The following is a 25,588-nucleotide window of genomic DNA, read 5'->3' on the forward strand; positions in this document are numbered from 1 at the left end:
TTTAGGTGCAATTTAAGACAGGTAAAATAAGTAGCATGGCATCTAGTTCAAGAACATTTATCCTGGAATCCATGAATAGATCAGTGCCACAACTTGAGAGGGAGATAGATGAAGAAATTATATGAATATATATAGATGAATATAGATGAATATATATAAATAAATATAAATGTATGTAAATGAATATATATATACCTATATGTGTGTATATATATATATCTATATATGTGTGTGTTTGTATATATATATATTCATTTACCACTAACTGCAATTTAACATTTTATTCTGACCATAGGCAATAAAACACAGTGGTATTCATGGTAACTGTGACTTTGTCAACAGACTAAATCACAGATATTTTCAAATCACTTTGTAGAATATCAAAATGTTTATGCATGTCATTTTCCATAAAATACAAGTTATTTAAAACCCTAAAAACAAGTCAACAAGTAAGGAAAAATAGTGTTTTATAAATTGTTTGGATAATTAAGAAGCCATTGACAAACTATTCCATTACTAAACATTTAAAACATGAATCATATTGGGATTGGGGAAAGTTTTGTTATGGGCCAATTGTAGTGGCTAAGAGATAGGAATGGAAGTAAACAGACTCTCCTCAGACCAGATTTGTATTGTTATTGAGTTTTTCCAAGTATCTCCCCCGGGACAGTGATTAATGTTTTTATAATACATGCAGGAAAAAAATAATGCACAGTGTCACATCCACGACTGTCTAAAATGTGTAATTCCTGTGGCAATTTGTGAAACAAACTTACTTCTGTACTCTTCCAGCTCTTTCCTGCCTCTGGAGCTATCTATCTACCTATCTATTTATTTATTTTTTGCTCTCTTGTAAACTGGATTAGCCTCTACCATCACCATGATACATGCACATGTATCTCACCTTCTTCACATCCCACCTCTTATTAGAGGCCTTTCCTATTGCCCTTTGTCCCCCTTGATGTGTAGGTGACTTTCTCAGAAGAGCTGTGTGTATTCATTATTCTTTATGTGAGACTCACATGGACCAGACACTACTTTCTACCTGACGCTGTAATTCTTCTGTGATAGCCTCAGGTAAGATCAAGTTTCATAGAGATGCTTTGGACTTATGATGCCAAGGACAGTGCCTTACACAAAATAGGTGTTTCGTAACATTTTAAAGAAAACAATATAAATAATACACCTTACCTCCTCATTGATAGCCCAGACAGTTGTATCATTTGATTACCATGCTGACATTTAGTTATATGCTTTGAAACAGCCAATTTATCCCACTACCTTCTCTGTATTTCCTCCTTAAATTAAATCTCCTTCTAAGAAGGATTTAAGAGCTAACAAGCAGAGGTTTTAGAACCACCCTTCTATGGAATTAATTTTGTAGAAAACAAGCAGTTTTTATTTTCTTGCCTTCAGTAAAAGCTATTTTATTATTTTAAACTCAGTGTCCTCCCCCCTTTTAGTGGTATGTGTATTTATTTACATCAGTGCATATGTCTTTGGCGTGAATGTTTTGACTTTGCAATGTGGCGTTGCTCTTTGTACATATTTAAGATTACATCACTAAGTAGCATATGATCTTGCAAATGAAAATGGGAGATTGCAGTTTTAATTATCTTTTCGCAGGGCTTTGTAACATTGAGACCTTGCAAGTATAGAACTTTTGTAGTCAAAATTGAGGTTTTTTGCCCAGAAGATAACTGAAGATAATACTGAGAACAAGACTGTATAATTAAATAAAAAAGATATATTTTAGAGGATAAGTAAAATAGAAAAAGAATGGACATGTCATCACAAGGTTTTGAAGAAAGAAAATTAGAAAAATGAGGAATGAACTTCTAGGTAGCAAATACACATGGACCAAAAGGCCTTAAGCTAGAAATGATTCAGGGAGTGAGAATGTGCCTAGGATCCAGACTAGAAAGTGCTAGAGAGAATCAAATCAAATCAGATCACCTGGTTTGTATTGTAGCATAGAGGAAGTTATAGTGTAAGATGTAAGATGTGATCTCACAATATATTAGAAGAGACCCCCATTTGGGGGGATTGGTGAGGGTTGAACCCAGGAGTACTTAACCACTGAGCTCTTTTTATTTTTTGAGACAGGTTTTTGCTAAATTGCTTAGGCCTCACTAAGTTGCCAAGGCTGGCTTTGAACTTGTAATCCTTCTACCTCAGTTTTGGGAGCTGCTGGGATTACAGGAACACACCACCATGCTGGGCTTCATTTTTTAAAATAACAGATCCTATAACTAGGAGAAGGCATAGAACAGAAGCCAGGAAGCATAAAAGGGAGTTACAACTAAAATCCTTATTTTGCAAATAGATGTTGGAAAAATTTTTTAACTTTCTATGTTTTTATATTAAGGTACCACTCTTTTGGAGCAGGGTTTTTCCCATCTATATTTTGAGTTTAGAGTTAGTTAAGATACGAAAAGGAAATTTTCTAAGGGTGCATCAAAGGATTTAGTGGTAAAAGACTATAGTGCATTTGAGGAAAAATGGTAAAAAGATTTTTGGACCCTGTGATATCTGACCTGGATTTTAGGACTGAACTTCCAAGTACTAATCTTAAAATGAGGATGATATATATATATATATATATTTTTTTTTTTTCTATTCCTTTTGCCCAAGGCTCTTGGCCTAAAGGCCATAATGAAGAACTACTGAAAATGACTGTATAAGAAAGTAGGTCAGGGGCTTTGAGAGATTCACACACACACACACACTCACACGTGTTATAAGAGACTGTTACAGTTTATTCTTTATATAAAAGGAACAAATCACTGAATCTGGTGCGTTTAAAACTATCGTCATATAAAACACTGGTTGGGACGTTTTTAAGCCGTATTTCTAAGGTGTCTCCCGATTGAGGAAGTGGGCAGTAGGAACAGAGAAAGAATAAAACGAAGAGTCTGCCACTCAGTGTTACTGGACCTTCTTAGACAATAGCTTTAATCAAGTGGCAAGGTTTCCACCACCCTAGATCTGTCCCATTAAAAGTAACCACAGAACATCCAACTGCCCTCCTGATGTCACTAGATTCCACACCGCCCTGTCATCACATTCCACATTCTCCTCTGTTGCTAGGTACCCTGGGCTCTCTTATTTTCCAAAGCTCCAGGTGCTGTTTTCCCTTGGGACTCAAATACAGAGTCTTTGGTTCAAATGCTATGGTACCCAGGCTGAATCCCTGAGAGAAGAACCTTCACCAGGGCCTGTGAACCTGAAGGCCATCCCCACAGTCTACACACGACACTACGTAGCGAGTGGTTCCCACACGCCAGCAGCCACTCAGGATGGAGCAGACCATGTTGGGTAAGGAAGCAGATTGCCCCTTTCAGGCAGTGAACTGACGTGAATTGGTTCCCATAAACAGGAGTCTGAAGTCTTTGATTTTAATTTCTAAACAAGTACCTTTAAAGAAGAGAGGACAAAAATCTTCAACGTGGTTACATGAAGCTCAACAATACTAAATTGCTTATTTATCCTCAGCTTACTACTATTCACTCTCTGTTCTTGACTGAATTTTTAAAATTAAAGATATCAAAAACTTTGTTTTAAATTTTGATTTATTGAACAGTACCATGAGACATTATTTTTTTTAACCGCTTAAATCACAAAATTGGTGAACGTGTATTTGATACAAATGAATATAAATCAGTCATTTGTTCTTTACAAAACATACTCATTTATTCAGGAAAGAAATATGTAAAGCTCTTGAATTTGGTTACCTTGGTAACATCTGGAGTGAACTACTCCATCTAAAAATATTTCTCCTTTATTGTTTATATTTTATGCTGAAACTATAATTAAATGACATTTATTAAAGTCTCTCATGATAAATGATGTTTATCTTACCTAAAAATGAGTAAATGATATAGTTTTATGAGATATATGTGGTGATTTTAGATTAAAGAAATAGATAAGGCATGTTTAATTTTTAACTATAAAAGAAATTGAATTTTTATGTTAATGTGTATTTAATTTTTATTTATTTAGGGTTATTTATTCATTCTTGCTAAGGCTTTTTTATGTTAAGTGTTTAGTACCTTTTTTAAAAGGATTCTAGTACACAAATGCTAAATCATATTTTTCCTTCATAAATTAAATATAAGTAATTGAACTATATTTGAATATGTCCATTATGATTTTTTTTGGACTTTCTTAAAAAGAAAAAAACTTTAAAAATCAGAATTAACCTGTTATACATTAGCATAAGGACTTCAATTCAAATAAAGAGACATGAGCAATTTTCTAAATTACTTATACAAATCCTCCCCCTAATTCTGTATGTCAAAGCTCTGGACATTTTATCGTTAAAAGCTTATTTTTATTTCCCAAATTAATAGCTATAAAAATGGCTGTGTCATTACTTATGGGTAGTTTCCTATATTATCTTGCGTATATTCTGTATGTATGAATTCTTTTATTGGGCAGGAGGATGGGGATTGAGCCTAAGGGTATTTTACCAGTGAACTATGTTCCTAGTCCTTTTTATTTTTTGAGGCTGAGTCTTGCTAAATTGCTCAGAGCCTCCTTAAATGGCTGAGATTTGCCTCTAATTTTCCTCCAGAGATGCTGGAGTGAAAGGAGTGGGCCATCGTATCTGGCCATAAACTTTTTTGAATTGGTATATAAAAAGAATAATTGAGTAGAATGTGGTATCGGAATATGTTTGAACTCTTTTTTAGAAAATAGTTTTAAAATCCATTTTAAAATACTGTTCTGAAAATTAAATTTAAACATAATGTCCTGTGTTTTAATTCCTTATTAAAGCCCTGAACTTCATCCTGGGCCCTGGCCTCTCCTATGTCCATTCTTACCTGTTTTGTTTGTAACTCTCTGTGATTGTCCCTTCTTCTATATTGGCACTACTTTAGTTTGAGCTTTCAAAGATGCCAACTTATATGACATCTAAAATATCATTTTTTTTTCCACGTCACTTCTCACAATAAAATTAAAATTGCTTCTGTTTGTTCTCAGAGTCAACTCTAAGCCCTTTGATATACAAAACACTTCCTGGGGTGCTCTCTTCCTGTTGGATTTATCTCCCCTCATTTTCTCCTTGGTGCTCCTGCTTTCATCCTTCTTCTCACCTGCCCTGTGTGTCCTTCCATCTGAGACTTTGCAAAGCTGACACTTCTATAGGGAGTGCTCTCCCCAGACTTCAGCGGCTCATGGCTCACTCATCCTGTGGAATTCGACTGACATCACCTTCTTTAGAAAGCCTGCTGTCTTATTCCTTGTACTGGATTATAGCCTTTTTGCTCTGCATTTGAATCGCATGTTTAATTCTCTATTTTTTTTTAATTATCTGTAAACTCATTGAGGCAGAGTCTCTAGAGGCCGAATTTTTGAACCCATATTGGCCACAGGATAGGCCCTTAAGAAATGTTTGAGGAAAACATGGATGAACAGGAGATATAGTACTCCTTTAGAATTTAAATATTTCCATGAATATAATTTATTTTAAGGTACAAAGTATTTGATTCCACCCACAAATATAATGAATACTTGATAATATTCAGGAATCAGACAAGAAAATCAAAAATAATGAATATTATGCCTCTTGTTTGCTTACATTCATATAGTTTCATTAATAGCCTTTAAAGAAAACAATGGAACACCTCTGTCCATCATAATTCTTTATAATTAGTAGCAAATTCTCCTCCTATAGGTAAAGACAAATTAAGAAAACAGAATATTGTTTTATGTAAACTTGTTCTATGTGTTTTATTTTCAGAAATTTGGGATCATATTGGCTACACTATCTAAAGTTTTCCAGCCAATACTTTATGATTCACATTTTTTCTTTATCTAAAATTGGACTATTGAGTGACTGTATAATATTCGAACCATTCCAAAATTTATTAATCCAATATTCTATTTTTGTTGCTTTATGTCACCTCCAAATTTTTGCTACTCAAATTAACACTGATGTTAAGTGTATTTTTTTTAACTTATTCAGAGACGTACATAATGATTAGGCTTCTTAGGTTTAAAAATCTCAGAAGTGTAATGACCATAGCAAAGTTTATGAGCACTTTTAGTGTTTTAGATGCATATTAAAAACTCATAAAGATTGTACCAATGTACATCTCCATTAACCAGTGATAGGTAATGTTTTTCATTAGAGACTTCTTGGTAAATCTGGATATTCTCACTGGGGAAATAAAATCATTTGCAAAGTAATTGAGAATTTATTTTATTCTTTGTTTAAATTTACTTTACTTTGAGATGACATTTGGTATTCAACTGTTTATTTTATCTTCTTCATATTATTTCTTGTCTTGTGCTTTGATGTGCCTATTAGATTAAAAATAACAATAGCTGCATTGCAAGGTTACTGTTTAGGTTAAATTATATATTATATATAAAATTAGTTGGCACATTGTCACACACAATAGGAACTCAGCAAATGCAAGTTGAAGTCAAAAAGGAAGAGCATATTAATTAAAATAAAAATATAAATTTTTCTTTCCAACAGATGATTCTGCTGCAGAGAGCTTTAATGGCAATGAGACTCTGGGGCACAGTTCAATTGCTTCAGGGGGAACACACAGCAGGGAGATGGGAGACTCCAACAGTGATGGCAAGACTGGGGTGGAACAGGATGAACAGCCACTGAATCTGAGTGACAGTCCCCTCTCTGCACAGCTGACTTCGGAATACAGAATAGATGATCACAGCAGTAATGGGAAAAGCAAATATAAGAATCTTCTAATTTCTGACCTCAAGATGGAACGAGAGGCGAGAGAAAATGGAAGCAAGGTAAGGTCGTGTTACAGTTTCCAGAGAATTTTTAAGTTGGTCATGAAGGTCACAAAGAAGCATCTATATATGCTGGAGATAACGATTGTGGCCAATAAAATATTTAAAGCAAATCCCCAAAATATGTTACCAAGAATCTTATAAGCATGCATATTGTGTGTCCATAAAATATGATTTCAGTAAAAACGATGAGTAAATTGGATCATGTCTCAAAGCTGTTGGTATTTTTGACAGAATTGCCTGATTTCATGTATCTCATTTATATAATCTACTTATGGATCTGTCTCTGGGAATTTATAGAGCTCAGGTGTGAAAGTTTCAGTCTCAGTACACAATTTTCAACTATAAAAAGATCACTATCTTGTTTCTCTAGATTGGATAGGTGTGTGTAGCAATAACATTTCAATTAAATTCTCCAGTTTGCTTTAGAGACCTGGGGACTGCAGTCAGTAATTTACTTTCTGGCACCAGAGAACTATTTAGTGTCAGTTTCCTGGATGAAATCTGTGGATTAAATACCCACTTAAAGAAGTGATTCATCATAAATTATATTACACAAAAGATAGAACCATGTTTCAGACATATTATCTAAATTTTCTAGATTCTTTGCATTAGACTACGTGACAACCACCCACCAATTTGTTTTTAAAAATCAAGCTTAAATGAATACAATTTTGAAATTGCTGAGGCTGGTGAATTTTCTGTGTAACTTTTGAAGATGTACTTTTGGGACACAGGAGGATTTTTATGCAATGTACATTTTTATGTCTTTCTCTTCCCTCTACCTCTAAGATGGAGTTGTAGACTGGTTTCTGACATGCATTCCTAAAAATGAAACGTCTTAATCTGGATTAATTTCTGAATTTGCTGAGGCACTATGCTTCCTAAATTGGCTCTATTTAAATCATCTCCTTGCCTGAGGGTGTGTCGTTTCATCTTCTTTTAAGCAAGTCACTAGACATCACCAGATACTTAAGCTCTTCTGCCTTCGGGAGGCTGCTACAACTTTTGCTGTGGTAAATGCACAAATGTCCTCAGTGGTTTGAAGCCAGATCACACAAGCACAAATGATTTTATATTTGCTAACATGATCTGAATCACTGCATACATTTTACAGAACAAAATCATCCTAAACGTTTTCCCGCCTACCACATTATGCTATCTTTACAAGGATTAAAGAATCATGAAACATCCTTCTTGTACCATGTGCTTGTTCAGTTTTTTTCCCCTAAAATTATCCAGTGGTTTGATCTTCTCTTTTTTCTCCCCTTGTTCAATGTTATCTGGGGAACTATGCTCATTAAAGCATGTTTCTGTACACATTAACCTGAATGAAATTACCTTTTAGCTCTATTAAAATACAGTTATGAAACACAGATTGTTGGGGCTATTATCTGAGAGTAAAATAAGCAAAGGACTAACACAGAAGGAGATACTCTTTTGAGGTAGCATCAGTTACCAATTATTAACCAAACAGCCAACAGAGAAGAAGCCAGTGAGCCTAAGAAGAATCAGAAGGGTACAGTATATAAAAGCCAACAAAGTTTACCTTTCAAGGAGATGTTGGTCAATCTGGTGAACAATGCTGAGAAATAAAATAAGATGAGGGTATAAAATAATGGAACTTATACCCATTTAACTCTGGATATCTGTATTAAAACATCATTAGACCTTACAGTTATACAATTAAAAAAAATAAACCTACCTTACTCAAAGCAGTGGTAGAGGTAGCAGAGACAGCTCACAGAAATATCAATCTTTATTTATAAGACACTTAACTATACACAGTTTTGGGGAAGAGGATACATATGCATAGAAAAGCTTTTTACTGCAAGTATAGGCAAATATTCTTTCCTAGGCTATAACATAGAGTTCAAGTAAAAAAAATATTATTTCTATTGATGTAATAGTCAAAATGTGCTTCCTAGAGGAAATGAGTCTTGAACTTGAAGGGAATGTGAGATTACCATTATTTTTCAGCCATCTCTTGCTAGATACTGTGAAGATCCTTTAATGCAGACAGGAATATTGGTCTCAGGCTAGAGAGCCATTGGCCATTTCAATCTGTGTATGACTTCATATCATGGCATGTGAGGAAGAACCTTCCATTACAACATGAGATAAACTATTTGCCACCAATTAATTGATTTGCCAAATATTTATCGAGGAGTTATACTTGTAAGATACTACTGTAGGAAGCAAAAATATGCAAATGAGTGAAGAAGGGTCCTTGCCCTTCAACAGGTCCTGATATAGCAAAAAAGGGAGCTGAATTTATGCTTACAGTCTAATATATAAATGTTTTTATACCAGGGATTAAACTCAGGGGCACGCAACCACTGAGCCACATCCCCAGCCCTATTTTGTATTTTGTTTAGAGACAGGGTCTCACTGAGTTGCTTAGCACCTACCTTTGCTGAAACCGGCTTTGAACTTGAGATCCTCCTGCCTCAGTCTCCCAAGCTGCTGGGAATATGGGTGTGTGCCATCATACCCGGTTGATTATGGTCTGATTCTTTAAGTGATACAATGTTATATGGACAGGGTGAAATGAGAGAACGAAGGTGGGGAACCCAAGGGACCATACTGATTCTTTTTTTGTTTTGTAGAACAGATTTTTTTTTCTCTTTGAAAAGTTTAATAAAGTTGACAAATTTCTAGTAAGACAGGGAAAAAGTATGAAACAAGGCACAAATTATATTCTTTCTCAGAAATATAAAAATAAACATTAATACTAATGCTGTTCCTTCTGTTATATTAAACATAATGTATAAATAACCTTGTGCCAATCCTTTGTTATTGTTGTTCTTTTTCTTAAGGATGACTGGGGGGAGAGAGTGGTACCAGAGATGAATATAGAAGGGCAAGTGGGAATTGCTTGGATAAAGATTATTAATGGTAGAGGGTTAAGTGTGTTTTGAGGCATTCATCTATGAGAACACCTGCTTGGCTAGGAGATTTGCAAGAAGCTTAGAATGGCCATAGGAGAAGAGGATGTGCAATATAACTAAGTACAAAGAGGCTGCGTCATTAAAGGATTTAGGCCCCTTTAAGACTTTGGATTAGGATCAATAGGTAGAGTTAAGTATGATCATCTTGTAGTCATCTTGGAATCTGAGAAAAATTATTCCGGCAATAATTGTGGTAGTGAATTAATAAGAAAGGAACTCAGGGGAGGGGAAATAAATTTGGTTAGAGAGCTACTCTAGTAACCCAAGAGAAAAATAATAACATTTAAAGTCAAATAAATGGAAATGGGAATGGAAAGCAGATATAAAAACAAGTGGAACGTGTTACTTTTATACTTCTGATGTTTATTTGCAGCACCATCATTTATAGGTCCATAGATTATATATAGCCAAACTCCTAGTGATGCTGTTCACATTAGAATATAATATGAATAACCTCTACCTGGCTATATCCAATTAGGGTTTACATTCTAAGAGCACAAAAATAATGTTTACCTTGCTTAATGCAGTATGCTTAGTATTTGGCTTACCATCTGGAACACAATAGTTTGTCAATAAATATTTTGAAGAAATTCATAAAGGTTTATTGGATGTGGGAAATAAGACAGAGAACATTCTAGAATGACTCCAAGATTTTTCATTTGGTTGCCTGAGTGGATAGTGATTGCATTTATCAAGATTCAGAGTGAGAAACGTTTGGATAAGGAGTTTCAATAGATGAGGTTTATACAGTGCCTATGCAATATCCATTGGACATCATAGTAGGTATTGGAGATACTTGTGTCAGCTGTGAAGAATGATGTGAGTTGGTGAGAGAGACATTTATAAGATTTCAGAGCAGAAGGTGTGCTGCCCAGGATATACATGCTTGATATAATCACCCATTAGGAAAAGGTGGCTAGAAAGGAGTTTGTAGAAGAACAATTATGCAAGCAGAAAAAAAGAAGGCAGCCAGATAAAGAAATGTTTTAGAAGCCAAATTGTGGCATATTTCATATATGTGTAAGTGATTAAATTAAGTAAGTCTTAGGTGAAGTGACAGAGATTTAAGCCTGGATCATAGTTAGGAGAATGGATGCTAAGAGCCACATTCAAAACAGGTGGCAGGAAAAACATTTGAAGAATTAGTGGGATTTTTTACTGAGATGGAAAAGCCTAGTCATTTTAACTATAAAGGAAATGGTATGGAATTTGTTCTGGTATTTCTTCTTGTAATCTGAATCTGAATATCAACTGCTCAAGGGCTCCTGGTTTGGGATCAACACTTATTTTATCTCACTGCTATCAGATGAAATGCATTCTAAAGTTCTCTGTGATCAGTACTCTCTCTTGTGTTCCTTAGGAATGTTCCATCACTTCTGTTTGACCTTTTGAAGTGACACTACTATCATTTTTTTTTTTCTTCCTTGGAGGGATATAAAAGCTTAATTATATAGAATCTTTGAGAAGCTTAGATTCCTGTGAGTTTAATATTGACCTATTTCTCAGTTTTGTTATGAATAATATCAAACAAAAGTGATTATGAGGCATTTAAAAAATAGAGTGATGAATAGAAATGCTTATAAAGAATAGCTGAGTTGGACTATGCCATTTACTGATTGCTTATTATTATGCAAATTCACTCACTAGACTAGCAGGGAATCACTTTAACCAATCTAAAAACTAAATATATGCCGTTGAAAGAGTTTAGGTGGTATTTATTTTCTTTGCTGATAGCCACATTTTTAAGGGGCAACTTAATAACATTAGAATTCAGAAGTGAGAGCAGAAATGATGATGAGTTTAGAAAATAAGACCCATGAGAAAGCGTTAAGGGACTAGCTGTAGAGAAAAAGAGAAGACAATAAATTGCAAATCTAGAGCCTACTGTCTCTTCTAAAATTATTAATAGATGAGAATGGAAACAAATCCATAATTTGAACAGAGAGAAATACATGACTTAAAAACACTGAATTGTTGAATATTTCTTCTTTTTAATTTTCTGGGTTTTTTTTTTAGTACTTGTGAAACAGTGGCTTCTTATTTAATATGGTGAAATATTCTTAAGCAATCTCATGAAACGATAATGTTTCAAATAATAACTTGTGGGAAGGTGATTACCACTGAAGGTTAATGTGCAACAGTAGTTACTGCATATTTGGATTTGGGCTCAGTTCCCAAGAGACCTCAGTCTTCACTTTATTTAATAGTATTGTTTTTGCCCATGTGGCCCATATTATATTTTTTCAATTAATTTTTCCATTAAATTTTTACCAAAATAAATGTTACCATTCAAATTAAATTTTCTAGAATATTAATCCTAATTACCACAAATAATTATTATGTGATTTTCTTTAGATATGATGGATAGAAGTAATATATTTTTCAAAATATCTCTTTTAATGGTTTGGGTATAATGAGATCTTTTAAATACTATGAGTAATGGATTGACTTATGTAATAATATTATCTTGGTCTTTCTGGGTATTTCAGCACATAATTGCTTCAATTTGAAGATTTTCAATATCTGGCTCTCTTGGTGTTATGCAGCTATTCCGTACCAGATCTTGTGTAAGGTAGAAATAACACATTGATCTTAATTCTAGAGAGAAAAAAAAACTGCAGTAAATATACACAATCTGTGCTAGGCACTGTCATGAGTGTTGAAGGACAAATTAAAAAAAAAAAAACAAAAACAGTCTTTGTCATTAAGAACTCACCCTTTGTCGAGAAAGACAGATGCTAACTTAATGTCATAAGAAGAGCAGGTATAATTATCAGATGTATCTAAACAAAAGGAAATAAAATCTGGTGGCTTGTGATTCAACTGACGTGATTTATACAATTAGTTATGTGATAAGGCCTGGCATTGAACCCAAGCCTCTTGACACTGCAGTCTGTACATTTCCTATACCCGTACTGACTGATGCTGTGTGAGTCCAGACATCTCTGTGGGTCACATTATACCTGTGATGGGCAAGCCATTCAGAGAGGTAGAGCATATTTGTTAGTCAGCTTTGCATCTCAGCAACAAAATACCTGACATAATAATCTTAAATGGAGGAGCAGTTTATTTTTGCTCACTACTCAGTCCATGGATGGTTATCCCTATTGTTTGGGGGCCTGTGGCAAAGTGGTATATTATGGCAGGAGAGTGTACCAGAGGAGATGTTCACCTCATGGTGAACTGGAGTGGAAGATACAGACAGGAAGGGGCCAGGGTCCCAATATCTCCTTCAAGGGCATGCCCCAATGACCTAACATCCTCCTACTAGGCACCACCTCTCAAAGCCACCACTTCCCAAAAGCACCACAGGTGGACAACCAGACGCGTAAAACATGGGCCTTTGGAGGACTTAAGATCCAGGATGTGGCAGCACCTAGTATGACTCACGGACAGTTTCTTGATAAATGACAATACTTGCAGCAAAGTTTCTTATATAAATATTTGTTTTTCTTTTTAATATGTGAATTATTTTACAAAAATAAAAATAATATGTGAAAGGCCTCTATTGGAAAACGAAGCAAGTCTGTCAAATATCTATTCATTGTTTTAGTTTTTCAATGTAAACAAATGTATAATTGAGTAAGAATGGGTCTTTCAAAAGCCCTAGAATAAATTTCAAAATTACAATTTATTAATTACCAATTTGAGAGTAATCTTCATACTTTATGTATAAATATATATTATACATATATTACTTATAGGTATATTTGGACTTATGCACATAAACACAGAGTTATTTTATTATATACTTAATTATATGGACTTCATTTCTGTTCATTAATTGGGTACATTTTCCCTTCTGTGCTTAGTATATTTTTAAATAAAAACATACACAAGAAGGATAGAATATGGTTTGATTCATTACTTTGGTAGTGTCTGTCATATTTGCAATCTAAGTTTAAATGTGTATAATTTTGTAAAAAAAAAAAGACCTTAGGGACTGTAAAATCAACCACATTATAGAATAATATAATTTTTAAAACCAACAGCCACTCATTTTACACAAATTAAAAAACTGAGCCCCACCCAAGTGGCTCCTAACACCCAAATCATTTTCCTTTTGAATCATCCTGTTGCTAGGCTTACCATAATACATATGATTATTTTCCCTAATGTTCCTTTAGGAATCAGGAGCACAGAGCTATCTTATAAGTGGTTGCTATGCATACTGCAGTCCAATGTTTATTTCACATTTGTTATCTCAGAAAAATGAAAGAGCAAGGGTCTTCTATAATTTATATCCTGAAAAGTCCAAGGTGAAGTTGATATTTAATTCTGCGCATGCAGCAAAATATGAATTTTCACTTCCTTTTTAAACATGCAAGAGTTCATTTGGGTCAGTACAAAGTCTCAACTGGCCCTCCAGCCATCGATGCTATGCATTCATAAGTAATCTGGTCACAGCTATAAGTTTCATTTTTTAATCAAAATACAAAACAAAGAAAACTGACCAGTTGTTAGCCTTTTATTTATTAATGGTTCAAAAATAATTAGTTTTATTTTGTATGTCTTTGTATTTAATGTATTATATTTGTTTTCGGGCTTTTTATTTTGTTTTAGGTGTGTATGCCTGTCCATTTTATGTTTGTGTTCAATATTAGAAATAAGGACAAACGGCTAAAATTATTCTAGTTTGTAGGTGAATTTAGAATGGAGAGGAGCTCTAGGAGAAAGAACTCTAGTTTAGACATTCTAAAGTAATTAGTGCATTTCTCAAAATATTTAGTATTACCAGGATTTCTTGAAATGCTCAGTATTGACCCAAATTTGATAAAAAAATAAAAGAAAAAATGTTAAAACAGAGTCATAGAGTTTTACATTCCAGTTGTTTCAGTTTAATGGTTTCTGTTGTTCCTATTAATATTAAATGTTAGATGAATTCTAAAGTAGGCACCTGAAAACCTCATTATTACTGTGCATTTTTGTAGTTTTGAAATGGAGATCTTGAAGTTAGCAGGGATCAAGAGAATGACTCAGATAGATGACAGAATAAAAAAAAAAGAATTAACTTATTCACTTGTTCCAAGAATTAAAAACAAAAGATTAATAAGTGTTAAGTTTTTACTATATGTCAGGCACTACTCTAAGAACTAATTTATGTAATTGGTACAACTATCCAATGGAATTAGGGTGCATTATTATTCCATTTTTTTTTCCGTAGGAGAAATCTGAGACTGAAATGAGTTACAAATATGGTTATATCAAGGATTGTTAGAATTTGGATTTAAGCTGTAAGTAATTTGGCTCACATCTAAACCGCACCATGATGTATGTTAAGAGATTTTGGTATAGAGTCTGAAAATGAGCAGCAGCAAATTTTAACTAAGACCTCCATCTATTAGTTTATGGCTCAGTTATTCCCTACTCAGAAATTCACACCTAACAACTCTGTGACCTGGGGAAATGCTGTATGTTTTGACCCTAGATACTTCACCAATAAAATGTGTATCATAGTTGTTAACTTGCAGGCAGTTGTGGAGATCAAATAAAGATTATGTGTATTTTTCATACAAGTGCACAATAAATGGAGGTGCACAGTAGTCGTTATTGATTTCAGAATTTGGGGCTTAGCTGAATTTTGCAAGAATGTCTTCACTCATGCATATTTATTGGGGAAGCTTAATGCTTATATTCAATAGCCTACAAATTACTTACTGAGACCGGCAACTTGGGGAAGCATATTAACTTCTTTAAGCTAGTGAATACGACTTTCTTTTTCTTTTTCCTCTTCTTCCTTCCTTATTTCCTTTTAGTTACTTATTGTATAGGAATCCAGAATCTACAATATACATTTCCAGAGGCATTTTTTGCATTCATTCTAAAACCTATTTCTGTGAATAGCATGCACTTATGAAATAGATTCTGAGATATCTTGAAAGTTCTGCTTATAACAATTCTGTTGGAATCTATCCAATTAAAACATCCCTATCCCCATACCATCTATCATGATCACTCCAGCTTGAAAAATTTTTTATTTTCTAAACTTCTAGAGGAAAAAAATCAATAAAGAATGAGGAAAAGGTGACATTATGGTGGTTGCAGAGCCTGACACTACAGTGACTTACATGCATGAGGCTTGCTCTCTGTCAAATGTTTGTTGGATACAGTGCAGTGACATGAGAACAAGCTGAATTGATTTATATCCCATCCACTTTCTCATACCAGAATTTTCTTCATAGTGCCACCTGGCTTTACCAAACTCCCCACTATGTAAGGGACATTGAACTTCACCTAGAATATGAGTCTGACCTATTCTTGATTATAAGAGATAATCTCTTGCAACCAGAAATTCCAGAGGTTCCTCCCTAAATATTTCACCATAAACTGTGATTCAAATGGAATGGATTTCCAGCCTCATAACTGAGGAAGATAGTATCATAGCAGGCTGGAAATATTTGGGGGTTTATAAGATTCTGAAATTCTCAAATCACAATATGCAAACTTTGTATAAAGAAAATTAAACATTTAAAATTGATCTCATTTGGTGTTTAAGGTGAAATTTTAAATACCACACATTATCAAAATTATCTGAGATATGTATTTCTATACTTTCATTAACTAAGATATTTCCTAGTTTTAATCTTCTTTATTATTCATAGTTCTCCAGGGTAAGAAAACTAATAAGATACACACAGACATGTAGAATGGGATATATTATATGAAATTGGCTCATACAACTATGGAAGCTAAGAAGTCCCATGATCTGCCATCTGCAAAATAGAGGCCGAGGAAAATTAGTAGTATAGTTCCAATTGAAATCCGAAGGTCTGAGAATCAGGGGAACTAACAGTGTAAGTTCCTTTCTGAATCAGAAGACCCAAAAATAAGGAATGTCTATGTCTAAAGACATGGGAAGATGGATAGCCCAGCCTAAGAAAATAGAGTAGGCTCACCCTTCTCCCTCTACTTTATTTTACCAGGACCTCAACAGATGGAATGATGCCCACCCACACTGGGTATTCTTTACCCAGTACTAATCTCAGTTTACCAAATCCTGATCTCTTTAAAAAAACACCCTTACAAACACACCTAGGAATAATGTTTTATTCAGCTATCCTGGCATTCTTTATCTAAGTTGTTATATGAAATTAACCATCACCAGTTCACCCCTTGTCAGCTGGCACCCACATGCCTTTTTTAAAAACTCTGCTTAATCTCCAAATGAAGAAAATAATAGGGCCATAATTCTGCCTAACATGATACAAACATTTTGTTCAACAGACAACAAACTAATTCCTTAGCAAGAAAAAGAGTTAACATTCTTGAATTATGTTTCTTCTTCTGATATCCAGTAACTTAAATACTTTCTTGTAAAATTGATAATAAATATTGATCTAAAGTCTAAATATCTTTTGTTACATGATATGGCAATAGGAGAGAAAAGAAACAGATATTTGCTTAGTACATGTAGATATACACACAAACATATTTGTAACAAAGTGGAAATACTCATGACTATTATAGTTCTTTTTATGTAAATAATCCCATGTTCATTACTGATATATATAATTACCTTCTATTAAATATTCTGTATTACCTTTGCCTTCAGCAATCCCCTTCAGTTGGTCAAGAATCTTTACCTGGTGAGAGACTCACACCTTAATTCTTGAAGGTTCATTAGTAATATTTTCTGGTTTGGATTCTTATAGTTTTCCATTGACATTTATCACAGGACATTGTAAAACTAAGCTATGACATAGGAGACCTCCTGCATTCCAGACAAGTTCTCTCACCTCCATTGTGGAGGAATAATTTTGCTTCCTCTTGGTATCTTTATCAACCATCTAGCCAACACACTCAGAGGCAAAAGAAGTTCAAAGTATCCAAACAGCCATCTTAACTAAAAGTTCAATGAAATTGTTTCCTGGTAGGATTATTCTTCCCTTTGGAATTAAGACCTGTAGTCTATCAGGGCATAAAGTCATGGAAATAAGAAGCAACATTTTTGCTAGTAGGTCACTAGTGGCAATAGTGATGCTACTTCCATTTCCACCCGTTGATTCTTAGACCCATGGATACTGGCTATCAAAAAAGTCAGTATCATATATTTGATGCTGATTCAGAGAACATACAACCTTCTAAAGAACCTTTCCCCGGCTCTGCAAGGTATTGCTATGTACCTACCACTTTGACCAAATCTTCAAAAGGCAATTATACCATTCTATCATGCCAGCTACTTCAGGATGTTGGGAACTAAAGGGGAATAAAGCAGGGCCAAAGAATTTCATGAGCATGTACCTATTGCCATTCTTTTGCTTATTTATTTTTTTCTTTGAAGTGAGTTCCTCCATCAGAAGCAATGCTGTATAGAATACCCCAAAGGTGGAGAAGACATAAGACATTCTATAAAAGTCCATGGATGTTAGTATTGGCAAAGAAGACAAATCTGTATCTAACAAAAGTATCTTTTTCATAAAGGAGCAAACTTGGCCCCTTCCCTGATGGAGGCAATCAGTGTAATTAACCTCCCTACCACCTGATTGAAATAATGCCAGTTTGATCTCTGAGTCTGGTAGATTGGGTACTTAGTATAGTAGATGATGCCTGCCTGGATGGTGATGATGTTCTTTACCCATTCTGCTAGTTCAAATGGTGGTAATCTATTGCAGAAATACTTTTACACACATATAGACAGAGTTTTAGCATGTATTTGGGTATTCCTTAGCCCATTCAAGTTGACATATAGAATTAATCCATCCAAGATACCTCTAGAATGCTTGTATAATTTAACAGTGTCTATGGGAATGATTGGTGATGGGACATACTCAGGACCCAAGGAGAGACAATTCCCATCCGAGATACCTCTAGAATACTCCCATAATTTAATATTAGTTGGAAAAATTGTCTTTGGGTAAGAATTGTCCAAGTCATCAAATATTCCTCTGTTTGAGTGTAAACATGGTGCCCTACCAGAGAGTATGGCAGCAAAGAGCGTGTCTCTCAGGGAGTAATACCAACTATCAAATGAATAACAACAAAATAGTAAAAAAGATATGAATATCAGTTTTTTAGGGGGAAAAATTTTTTGTGAAAACCAAAAGTAGAGAATTGAGGAAGACTTCGTGAAGGAAGAAAGATTGTATAAGCTCCCCAAATAAGGATCACTTAAATGAGAGAAGTTTGAGAGATTGAAAAGGAATAGGAGCATAAAGTCCAAAGCAGGCAACACCACAGCATATTTGCATGAAAGAATTTCAGTAGGATGTCTCAGCACTACGTGGACTGATTCATGGGTGTAAAATACAGGAAGTAGAGTGAATTTTTCTGAGGTCCAAGGGCCTTTGCCAGGGCCTCAGTTTTGAGCTTATGGAGTTTCAAGTGCTAGATGATCATAGAGTTAGTATGATTGACTGACAGGTAGAGTGTGAGGCGGGTGATGAAAGAAAGACAGCAGATGAGGGTCATCAGCAGAGTTTTACCTGGAGGCTAAATGGGAAGTGAACAGGCCTGAGCCTCTCTGTTTTGAATGAAAGAAGAGGAACAGTGAACAGGAACAGAGATGAAGCAAAAGGAGTGAGAAAACACAAAGCTCCTGGCATATATGTCTGGCACACAAAGAGCTGCAGTAATGGATCATTTTGAAGGGTATAGAGAGACGTAGAGGAGAAGGAACAGGGAAGGAGACATTAAACTGGATGTCCCTGAGCCTTCCAGAGAGACATTTCTATTGTCTTTGAGAACAAAGGACAGAGCTTAAAGCACTGAGACATGAATCAATATATGGTTTTCTCAGAAAAAAAAAAAGGCATGCACAGTAAAAGCATTCATCAGATTTGTATGATTTGTAATTATATTTTCAAATTATATTAATAATAACAATTATCAAATGAAGTATGAATTTAAGTTTATATTTTAAGACAATCTTAACATTGAAATTTCAAGCGAAGTCCGAAAGTAGCTTGAACACTAATTGTGTACTAAGCCTAGAAAATGCAGAAATGGAAAAGGCATAAGATTACACCTCAGGGCATCAGGAAAAAAAAAGTGGGAAACATGAAACATGTAGCAATGACAGTCTCCTAGGACAGTAATATATAATGTATACAGACATTAGTTGGGAAAATTGTCTTTGGGTAAGAGTTGTCCAAGTCATCAATGAGCCATAAATGTAGGAGATTTTTTTAATTATTATTGAGAGGAAGAAGATGTGAGTTTGAGATGCTCATGAAAGATTTTCCTGAATATCTGTCACCTTATCTGTGTAGTAAAAGAAAAACAATTTCCATCCAGAAAAGAAGGTGGGGAAATGTGATCCAGATTCTACCATTGATGAAACTATGTGGGCTTGGGAAGGTATTGAATCTCTTTTTAACTCAATTTACTCTTACACTAGAGAATTATATTCTATTGCAAAAAGTTCTTTCATTTAGATGTCAATGTATATTTATTTGCTCTTTACAATGTGCTAAGCCCTGAGTTAAATACTAGGGATCTGGTAAATGGAATGAAAATTAAATGAAAAAATAATAGATACAATGGTTAGTATAGATTTAGGGAAAAAAAACTAAAAGGAGTTACCATTATTTGTGTTAACTATAAATTAATGAAACAAAACATAGATAAGCAGATGATAGCCAACCAGTCCAGCTAAAATCAGGGAAAAATCTGATGTGCCTATGGGAATGATTGGTGATGGGACATACTCAGGACCCAAGGGAGACGATGAGAGGAGATGAGGCAGGGGCCTGCACAACAGAGGTCTCATATGCAGGCAGAAGATTGAACTTCATCTTTTTTTAAAGTATATTTTTAGTTACAAATGGACACAGTATCTTTATTTTATTTATTTTTATGTGGAGCTGAGGATCCAACCCAGTGCTTCACACGTGACTAGGCAAGTGCTCTACCACTGAGCTACAACCCCAGTCCCTGGACTTCATCTTAAAAGGAGAAAGAAACAACAATAAGAAGAATTTTCAGCATTAAGGAAGATGTATATTCATTTACATTGTAAAAAGCCAAATAATACAGTCTTCTATCACTGAGATGAAGAATATAATCAAAATACTAGATTTACAAAAGTGATTAAGTTAACTTTTATTTCATCTATTGAATATTTATTGAAGGCCTACTATGTGCTAGGTATTAGGCTGGGCACTGAGGATGCAAAGGAATACAAAATGTGGTTTCAGCTCTAAAAATGCCCAATCCACAATGTTACATGAATAATAATTTATAATAAAACCAATAATAATTATATTCCCAACAGCATATTTGCATGAAAGAATTTCAGTGCACTGGAAAACATCAATGAAAGCCCAAATATAGTAAAAAACAATTAACAAACATTCCTAAGGAGCTCACAGAAAGTGTAGATTTAAGGACTAAATTGTTGTGTAAATGCCAAAAAAAATGTAAAATAAAACTATGTCTATACCTCCTGCAAAAAATATTGTTATACAAGAACACAGAGAATGAGCATGAATGAGTTTCCCTGGTACTCCCCCTTTAGAAAAATGGGAATAATTTTCACTCCCAAAGTATTTTATACAGTTTGATAAACAATTAAAGGATATCATAATTAGGAAAAAAGAATTGCAGAATTTTTCCTTAAATATAAGTCCTGATCACTGGAGACATTAATTTTAGTAAAGCAGAATGACTTCCTAATGGAACTGTCACTGATCCAAAATGATTTCATGTGTGATTTTTTTTCATGTGTGAGAGTAAATGGGGACTTAATTTTTATGAATATCGAAAGTACTATTTTAATATATATTGAAGACAGTTTGGATACCAAGTGTTTTGCATCTTATCCATCATTTAACAAGTATCTATTGAGTTGCTTCTTTGAATAAAATATTATATTGGTACAACATGAAGAAGAAGGGGGTGATCCCTGTTTCTGGAAGGCTTCAGTCTGGTTATGAAATTGAGCTGAGTAATAGAAGGCAGAGTGGGATAAGGGAATGGTCTCTGATGGAAGCACCACAAGAGGCTCTGGTTGGGATTTGGAGGGTGGAGATCTTCCTATCAGATGAAGTAACATCTGAAAGGGAACTGATGAATGATGGAGATGAGAAAGGACCCTACATACCAAGCTAAAGAAATGGCCCCAAGCAGAGCCAAGACTTGAATTCAAGACAGAGAATGGCATGTTTGAGGGGCAGAAGGAAAGTCCATGTGGTGGGAGATTGGGGTGTGGGCAAGATACTGGCAAAGATGAGTCTGAAAAAGTAAAAGAGGCCCCATCTCAAAAGTCCTTGCACCCCATGTTTATGAATTTGAACACTGTCAGTACTAGAAATAATGATGATAGATTTTTATTTTTAGACCATTGAGTCTGAAACCACATGAACCAAAGTGGATCAAGATAATTATTTCAAATATGTCTGAAATAACCCAACCAAGATATTTTTGTGGCCTGGTTTCTAGTGCGGGGTCCTGGGTCTCTGGCAGGACAAATCACTGGAGTTTATATTTTTAAGCTATCATCCCCCCCAAAGCTGTTTACTCCTTGTTCCTATAGCACCTGCTGCTCTAACTCAGTGCCCAAGTGTTATCTTTAATTTAAACCTTAGCACTTACCACTATGAGAAATCCTGAGTAGTCTTTAAGGACTACTGTCTTTAATATACTCTTTCTCTATACAGCAACATTGCTGCTTTACTCACCCTGACCCAGCCTCCCTCCCAGTCCCTGACCCCCACCATACACACACCTCTTTGACTGGCTGTGTTCCTATCCATACATGACTGAAGATTTCTGGGTCTTGGAAATTGCCCCTGATTAATGCTGTTACTTTTTGTGTGTGTGTCTCAGACTGATATGTATTTCTCTGGCATCATTTATAACAACAGGTTCTAAATATTTGTCTGCACATTTATCTCTTCTATTGGTTCAGAGAAGACCATCCATTGTCAGAAACATTAGCATTTAGCACAGTTTCCACCAAGTATTTATTCAGTCAGACTAGCTGAAAAGGGGCAGAGAGTGTAGCTAATGTTCTTAGCTAATATTTTAAGGGTGAGAGGGAGAAAAGATAAAGACAATTAGGCAGCCTGGAATTGACTGGTAAAAAGAATTTACAGTCAGAAATTAGGGAACATGGTTGACATTATATTCAGTGTTAAATAAATAGTGCTTCAAATGCTAATATCAGGTATATTTAGGAAGACATCAAGTAGAATTAAGTTCAGTGGAACTCTATTAATATTAAAAACAATTAAGCTTTCTGAAGCATCTACCATATAGACACTAGGAATAACTCAAAATTATGCTTATTTATGCTAAGATTGTTAATGAACAACAAAATATCCTAATTTATAAAATATAGGAATATGTTTTTCCTTCAGATTTACATTATCACTTTTCAGTGAGAACCTCACATTGCAGAGTTGCTTTTTTATGTTTTGTTTTTAGCTATACTTCCTGTATTTCACATTTATGGTTCCTTACTCTTAGGAAATAAATTCAGTATCAAATCATAATTTCTCTCAAAGACATGTTGTTGAATTTAGGAACTTTGTTATGGTAGCATTATCTCTATGCCTGAATTGAGAAGATAGAAATTACCATTTTATGATATCTGCAGAGACATTTCCAAACTCCAAGACATTTCAGATAATCTTTGCCCATAACGAAAGCTATAAATATTGTCTTTCCCCTGAGAAGAATCACAGATTGTCAAGTGTTCAGACTGTTTTATGTTTGAGATTGAGATTCTTTGATTTTATTTGAGAGCATCATTAGGTCTCAAGAGCATGCTAGGGATATTGAGATTTTGATCCAATTATGGTAACAAATCTCTCCCTCTTTATTCTCATCAAGACTGAAACAGGCTGACATTTTCAACAAGAATTTTGCTAAAATTTCATGGAAAATGAAGGACGAATTATGGGAAGAAGAGCCTAACATAAAAACCTATGTAGATTTAAATCTTCTAACTCCATGACAATTAGAATATAAAAGTCTGGAGGGCAAGTACAATGATTTTGCTCATAATTGGATCCTAAATACCCTATGCAGTGTCAAGATCATTGTAGGATATAGTCTCTTAAAAGAAAAATATGACATTGAATAAACCTACAATAATGCCAAAGACCAGATTGTGCCATGTAAGATCTTTTCCCTAGCTCCTTTCTCTTTCAAAAATTATCTAGCTTTTGAACAGATTGACTATAGGGATCATTTTTTTTAATTGTATTACTTGCAGTGACTCAGAATGAATACCAAGTGACTGGTCAAGTCTATAAGACTGTTTGCTATATGAAGAATCCTTGTTTCTTGGGTGACAGATATTCCCAGTCAAAATGACAATCGAATAACTTCTTTACTAGGAATGACAGACAGTTGTAATCTTTTGCTTCAGTTGCAAATACATGGTAATGGGTGTCTGTCCAGCTGATTTATCGTGCCCATACTCCAAAGGAATAATGATGGATTTAAAGTTGTGTTGTGAAATAAGCCAATCCCAAAGAACTAAAGGCTGAATGTCTTCTCTGATATGCAGATGCTATCTGATATTCACAATAAGAGGGAAGCTGGGGAAGAATACATGTACTTTGGATTAGACAGAGGGGAGTGAGGGGAGGGGAGTGGGTATGGGGATAGTAATGATAGTAGAAAGATCAGACATTATACCCTATGTGCATATATGATTACATGACCAGTATAACTCTGCATCATGTACAACCAGAAGAATGAGAAGTTACACTCCATCTCTGTATAATATTGTTTTTAAATTATTCTTTCTGTGTCTTCTTTATTCTTATTTTTTAATTGCTTTACTTTTTAAATACATTACAGTGGAATGCATCACAATCACGATTCTTATTACACATATAAAACACAATTTTTCATCTCTCTGTCTGTATATAAAGTATGTCCACACCAATTCATGTCTTCATACATGTACTTTGGATAATGATGTCCATCACATTCCACCATCAATGCTAACCCCTTACCCCCTCGCTTCCCTTCCCACCCCTCAATATAGTTCGTCTATTCCTCCCATGCTCCCTCTCCCTACCTAACTTTGAGTCAGTCACCTTATATCAGAGAAAACATTTGACATTTGTTTTCTTGAGATTGGCTGACTTCACTTAGCATTATCTTCTCCAACTGCATCCATTTACCAGCAAATGCCATGATTTTATTCTCTTTTATTGCTGAGTCGTATTCCATTGTGTATATATGCCACAGTTTTAATCCATTCATCTACTGAAGGGCATTTAGGTTGGTTCCACAGTTTAGCTATTGTGAATTGTGCTTCTATAAACATTAATGTGGCTGTGTCCCTTTAGTATGCTGTTTTTAAGTCCTTCGGGTATAGACGGAGGAGAGGGATAGCTGGGTCAAACGGTGGTTCCATTCCAAGTTTTCCAAGGAATCTCCATACTGTTTTCCATATTGGCTAGTTGTATCATGAGAATGGGATAGAGGAGTATGACTGTTTTGCCATTCTTGAGCTAACCTGGTCCAGCCCCAAATTATCAGCATAACCTTCCTCTGAAACTTGGCTTCATCTCATATAGGTACATTGCTCCCCCAATACTGAAGAAAAATGTCAATAGATGTTTACTTATAATAATATATCCATAATGCCTTCAGTAAGTATATTATATGCACATTCAGTATTGCCTTTGTAAATGACATTCTATAATTCCATCATCCCTTTCTTAGCATGTTATATTTAAGGTAAAATTGTAAAAGCTGCTATGATTTTATGCATATACTAAAAATTTAAAAGGTAGTATTATCTTTCCAAAAAATATTGAGGGGAGAGTTTGCCTATTTAAAAATAGGCTAGGCTAAGGGTGGATATACCTATTTAAATTCTCCATATTCAAATGCAATAAAATGATGGAGTTATACTAGGTGGTCTCATCAACTAAAAAAACAAAAACAAAACCTGAATA

General features: G+C 34.6%; 1 protein-coding gene across 7 annotated transcripts in view; it reads left to right on the top strand.

Annotated features, from left to right (window-relative positions):
- The window catches only part of Nol4 (nucleolar protein 4), a 310,075-nt gene that overhangs the window by 171,609 nt on the left and 112,878 nt on the right, over nucleotides 1–25,588 (top strand). For 5 of the 7 annotated variants that reach the window (XM_076836802.2, XM_076836804.2, XM_076836803.2 and 2 more), the window contains one exon: nucleotides 6,491–6,774. In XM_076836802.2, coding sequence (XP_076692917.1) covers nucleotides 6,491–6,774 — 284 coding nt within the window. Of the gene's footprint in view, nucleotides 1–3,299; nucleotides 3,319–6,490; nucleotides 6,775–25,588 lie in introns of those variants that run through there. The other 2 variants (XM_076836807.2, XM_076836809.2) reach the window with 1 other exon arrangement.

Source organism: Callospermophilus lateralis, chromosome 17 (genome assembly GCF_048772815.1).
Source record: "Callospermophilus lateralis isolate mCalLat2 chromosome 17, mCalLat2.hap1, whole genome shotgun sequence".
NCBI classification, from domain to species: domain Eukaryota; kingdom Metazoa; phylum Chordata; class Mammalia; order Rodentia; family Sciuridae; genus Callospermophilus; species Callospermophilus lateralis.